Source organism: Octopus bimaculoides, chromosome 9 (assembly GCF_001194135.2).
Source record: "Octopus bimaculoides isolate UCB-OBI-ISO-001 chromosome 9, ASM119413v2, whole genome shotgun sequence".
Lineage (NCBI taxonomy): Eukaryota > Metazoa > Mollusca > Cephalopoda > Octopoda > Octopodidae > Octopus > Octopus bimaculoides.
Window position 1 is genome coordinate 84,849,751 of NC_068989.1, and position 6,268 is coordinate 84,856,018.

General features: G+C 38.8%; 1 protein-coding gene across 1 annotated transcript in view; it reads left to right on the forward strand.

The window, feature by feature from the left end:
- Positions 1 to 312: 312 nt before the first annotated feature.
- LOC106878493 (chorion peroxidase) overlaps positions 313 to 6,268 on the forward strand; it is a 27,674-nt gene continuing 21,718 nt past the window's right edge. Inside the window, exons 1-2 of the mRNA XM_014927715.2 lie at positions 313 to 317; positions 3,462 to 3,587. Coding sequence (XP_014783201.1) covers positions 313 to 317; positions 3,462 to 3,587 — 131 coding nt within the window. The remainder of the gene's footprint in view (positions 318 to 3,461; positions 3,588 to 6,268) is intronic.

Below are 6,268 nucleotides of genomic sequence, written 5' to 3' on the forward strand. Positions count from 1 at the left end.
CTTTTTAATTTGTTTCAGGTTAATACAAACACAATAAGAAAAGTTTTAAAGCTATTTTCCATATTAAAATGAGGGTTAGCTTTGCAAGACCCATTGATGTATTATCCATTATAGTTCTCATTTTGAGGTGGTGTTTTACATTCAAATGTCCTTCCTGTTATCAATTTCAACTTCCTCTTACAACAGACAGGGATAATTTGTTTCAAGTCAATAATAATAATAATAATAATCCTTTCTACTAAAGGTACAAGGCCTGAAATTTATGGGGAGGGGACTAGTCGACAAGGTAGCCCAGAACCTCCACTGGCTACTATGACGTAAGTATGGATATGAGGTTACGGGTGCTTGGTACCAACATACACTGGAAAAGGTAATGGACAAAAAGGGGAAGGCAAAAATCCTCTGGGACTTTGATTTCCAGACAGATAAGGTGTTAGAGCACCAAAGGCCGGGTATAGTAACCTTTAGGAGGGACAAACAAGAGTGCCTAATAACTGACGTGGTAGTGCCAGATCAAAATATAATCATGAAAGAGAAAAGGTTGATAAATATGGAGACCTGAGAATTGAGATCGCTAAGATGTGGCAGCTATGAGAGTCGAACATAAAGGTTATCCCTATTGTCATCAGAGCAATGGGTTCAATACCACCCAATCTGAAAAAAACATCTGAAAACTTTAGAAATACCCAATAATCTAGGTGTATTGCAAAAGTCAGCATTACTTGGAACTGCATGCATATTGGGTTAAAGTACTGTCTGTCTGAGGTCCTTGTTGTGACTTGACAAACAGTACAAAGCCCCAGTAGATACAATATCTTCAATCAACAACCTCAAGATATTGTATACTGTGCAACGTCTTAAATAGGAATAATAATAATAAAGATGATGATGATGATGATTTATTCTGCCACAGAGGTATCAGATGAGGACATGGCAAGATAGGGTACAGCTTGTGTAAGGGCTTAAATGAAATCAGGATAGAAAGAAACAGACTGAAGGGCAATGAGATAAGATATATATATATATATATATATATATAGGATAGAAAATATATGAATACATAGAGAATGCAGTTTTGAAAGAGGAGTGCCTCTAACAAGGGCCAGTCAAGGAATCCAGCAGATCCAAGATCTCCCTGATCATCAAGGGCATGAGCCTTCACCAAACTGTTGTTCACCAACCAACAGGGACATGCTTAAAGTCGTTCCATTCACCTTAATCATTTTGTCACAGTTTGGCCAACCTTTTAAGAAAGCCACCAGACAGCACTTCCCTCTTTATCTTCATTTACCTTATAAATAAAATTTGAAAAAGTAAATAATCATTACTGTCTGAACATTCTCTTTTCTGTCCGTGCATGGGTCAAGTGAAATTTGCTGAGGCAGATTTTTGCTGCAGCTGGATGCCCTTCCTGTCACCAATCCCCACTTGTTTTGTAGTAACATGATATTTCCCCCATAGCTGGATATGATTTGAAAGATTGGAAATGAAGGACACCACTTGTATGTCAGTGAAACTCACTTACAACAATTATACTATGTCAAGACAAGACACCAACTCAAACGCACACACACACACACACATATATCTCCTTCACTCAAAGAGCAAATCCCTTTGCTTTCAGCCAGATGTGAAATGTTCAAATCACCAATTTTTTTTCTTGCTTCTTCCTACTCTATCCACAATGTGGAGCAAGATTTGAAACTGAGTCGTCAGATTACAAAGTTTAAGTCATGGCATAGCAACACCTTGCGCATGTAAGAGGCCAAGTTATTGACCAACCAGCAGCCAGACTTCATGTAATAGATCATTCTAGATCCTTCTGGAATGCCTCTGGTCAAGAGTTATATAAAGGCTTATCTTTAATACCAACCTTCTGTGTTTGCCAGCCCATGGTCCAACTTGACACTCTCTTGCCATTTATAATGGCTATTTTCATGATTTCTACTCAACCTAGATATGTCATTATAGATGGCCAATGTTCTCCAGAATGGAACATAACATTAAATGATAATGATGAAATCCTTCATCTACCCCTTTTTGTACACTTATTGGGTACAACATATGAAATTCCAATCTGCTCCTTTTCTGTATATCAAACATGTCCACTTTCCAGATGTTAGCAGATTCTTGTTTTCTTTCGTATTAACTTTTGTCTTTACTAGGTTTTCTTTAAAGATTCTGGGCTTTGATTCCATGTTTGGATTGGAGCCTAGTGTAGACACCTGGTTCACCAGTCCTCAGTCAAATCGTCCAACCCATGCTAGCATGGAAAGCAGACATTAAACGATGATGATGATAATGATGAAATCTTCAACAGAGTCACCAACAGGAACTAGGTCATTAGCATACAGAAATACCCACAAACAGCCGGTCTTAAACTCCTTTGTTGTGACCTGCAGAACTACAACATTAATCTAATGTGTATGTTTTCTCCTGTCTTGATAAGCTTAAGTACAGAGCCTTTTTAATCAACCATTTATGAATGCTACAGAATTGTTCTTTCAATTAAGTTGACTTGTTATGGAAACTTTCTAATTCATGACCAACCTGAAAATTACTTGAGCAGTAAAATAAAAGTTACTATTAAATGTTCACATGGTGTTGTTACATCATTTGTGTGCAGCCTTATCTACAAACTACATCTGTGACAAGCTCTTTGAGATTATTTAGATCACCTACTTAAAAGAAGCTATCGATTATTTTTAGGAAGTCTTCCAAAAACTTAAAGGAATTTATTTCATGAATGTTTTTCCTGCAAACTAATCCCATGCATTTGTTGCACATGAAATCTATTTTGCAGACTGCTTCTCCATCCTTTCATCTCCTGTCTCCTTCCCAAACAATCTTGCAAACTGAATCTTCTACTTACCTTGTACCTTGTGGGCCACCTGAGGACCCTTTCGTCGTTATCTAGCTCTCACAGCTCTAATTGATCATTGCTTGTCTCCCCTTCCTCTAATAGATGTTAGTAGCCATGCAATCCTCTACAAGAACCTGCTCTGACTCCCTCTTCTCATATTTTAATCCCATCATCCCCTAGCATGAAGCTGATCCTCACCTCTCCCCTTCTCCCAGGGTTTGTAGTCCTGTGAGCTGGATGGTGACTTAAATAGACCAGTCGCATGAAAAAAGCACCCAGTCCATACTGTAAAGTGGTTGGCATTAGGAAAGACATCCAGTAATAGAAACCATGCCAAAGCAGACACTGAAGCATGATGTTGCCCTTGGTCCCATTAGATCCTGTCAAACATTAGATCTAAACCAAGCCAGAATGGAACATGGGCATTAAATGATAATGATGAAATCCTTCATCTACTCCTTTTTTGTACACTCTTTGTTTACATTGGGTGCAACTTATGAAATTCCAATCTGCTCCTTTTTCTGTATATCAAACATGTCCACTTTCCAGATGTTAGCAGATTCTTGTTTTCTTTCTTTTTAACTTTTGTCTTTACTAGGTTTTCTTTAAAGATTCTGAGCTTTGATTCTATGTTTGGAATTTCCTTTTTAAATCTTCAGCAGAGTCACCAACAGGATCTTGGTCTTAAACTCTTTCATTGTGGCCTGCAGAACTATAATAAACAGTAGGAAAGTGATAGCTATGGGAGACCCCAATCTGCTTGCTAAATTCTTTGCTGAACTCATTTTTAACACTCATCGAACATAACGGTATATAATGAAATGTTCAACCCTATTGATGCACAGTCCTCAATGGATATCTATAACGAAAAGAAGAATTTGTAATCTACGCACAAACCCTTGAGTATGACTGGTGTTCTAGTTTATCAGCCCCAGAAAGATTTGAATACAAGACTTACAGAACAACAACAGAATGGCCACCATGTAGTTTATCTTGTCAGGGACTCAAATGACTTTGCTATCCACAGTGCTAACCATCTAACCTTTAGTAAAATTACAAAACATTACTTTTGAATTTCAATGAGTAAGCCATTTCCATTTGTGTAGTTGCTACATCACACCACTCTCACCACCACCCCTCTCTCTCTCTGCTTTCTCTCACTTTCCCTCCCTCTTTCTGTATGTGTACAACACACACACACACATGTTGGTATGCAAAATACTTTTGCAATTAAACATTTATAATTTCTTGCTGATTTGACTCCAAACAATCATATTATATCTGGTTTGATGCTTATAGAATTCCAAGCATCAACAACCTCGAATACACTCAGAATGTGGCACCAAGTCTTGTAATTCGAATGAGCAGTTGTGAGAGAATGTCAATGATTACTATGCAAAGCGTTGCTGGTTCAATATTGATCCAAGGATTATTGTGAAAAAAAGGAGATAAAAACAAAGAAGAATAAGAAGTAAAGAAATTCTTATCCCACCTTTGAAATGTCATTATTCTATCAAAATGTCAGCCCAAACATCTGTGTTTTCTGTTATTTTATAGTTTTGTTCCTTTGGTTTGAGAATTATTTGAATTAATTACACAAGTTTTCATTCTCTGAGGTATCATTACCACCATCATCATTACCAATCACTCTAAATGAGCAGATACATGCAAACACACCTATCCACACACATACATGACACACCAAAACACAACTACAACACCATCCTAACAACACTATCTCTGCCATTCGGTTCACATACATCTACAATGCTATTACAATGCCTTCCTAATAACACTATTTCTCCCATTCAATCCAGGCATATCTACAACACCATACAGCACTATTACAACACCTTCCTAACAATGCTATTTCTCCCGCTCAATCCAGACACATCTACAACACCATCCTAACAACACTGTCTCTCCAACTCAGTTCAGACAAACATAAGCTCACGAGCTCACATAAGCTCATATGCATTCAGAAATAGCTGTAATCTCAACAGCCTCGTTGTACTGGAAGTACATCACCAATAATACATGAAGTAGAAAAACATTTGTCATGTTCTCACTGAGTTCACTTTCATTTCCTCCACTGTGGCCTCCTTCAAATTATGCAGACACAAGCAAATGTGGGTGTCTCAAGGTGGTCACTCAACCTGCTAGAAACAGCAACCAAATCAAGGCAGCGAGCTGGCAGAAACGTTAGCACGCTGGGCGAAATGCTTAGCAGTATTTCGTCTGCCGTTACGCTCTGAGTTCAAATTCCGCCGAGGTCAACTTTGCCTTTCATCCTTTCGGGGTCAATAAATTAAGTACCAGTGTGGGCAATAAAGAAATAAGAAACAGCAACCAAATGCCTCCTACTTACTAATGTGGTCCTGAATGCTCTGTCAGGAGAATAAATGGAATAAGATGTTCTGGAATGTGTATGATCATACAACTGGCACGACCTGGGGCTAAATAGCAAGAAAATAGGATACATGTGCTAACTGCTGCAGTGCACAACATATAATTAGGTCCTGCGTGTCAGAAAGCGCAGTTTGGTGCACAATTAAGCAACTGTTGCTATAAATCTCACCTGGTTGTTTGGTTGATTGCCAACAGCGAAACACCTCCAGGATCAGATCTGATCTAGGGACCACACTATAGCCTACAATTACAGGGGTCTGCTGGATCACAATTCTGATTCTGAGAGCACAAAACCCCATGGAGAACATCTCTACATTCACTGCCCACTTTACAACCAACTCTGCACTACAGACACTTGGCAAATCTCCTCCCAAACTTTCTCTTTTGATGTTTGTAGGTCCACCATCTTGCATACACATATGCCAAGTGTTAAAGTACTTCTGGTCATTTCAAATGAACAACACCTCCAGCTCTGATAATATTTCTTCCATTATCCTCAAACATTATGCTCCAAGTGCTAACCACTATACTTACCAAACTATTCAATCGCTCCTTCTCTGCAGGGATCTGCTCTGATCTTTGGAAACTCTACTACAGTATGTGTCATTCCAAATAAAAGCAACCCTTGTGACCCCACTAACTATCACCCTGTCACATTCACTCCCTAAGGTAATAAGTGACACACAGCAATGAATTCCAACATTTTGAGTCTCTCTCTCTCTCTCTTTCTCTCTCTCTCTGCCTCCTCACTCTCTGCCCATGTCAACCCCTGCAGGGGTTGACTTATAAAACGTATAAGAGACAGGAAAAAAACATGAATGACATCATCCCTCACCAGTCTTGAAGGGCTTGCAAATGTCATGGGCACCAGCCCTTTCTCCAGATCCAGCAAATACTTTTTCTACACTCCTCTCTCATGATTCTCTCCTCACACTTCAACTCACAAACCCAACAAACACTCAACTCTCCTTACATCGACAACTGTCTCAAGCATCT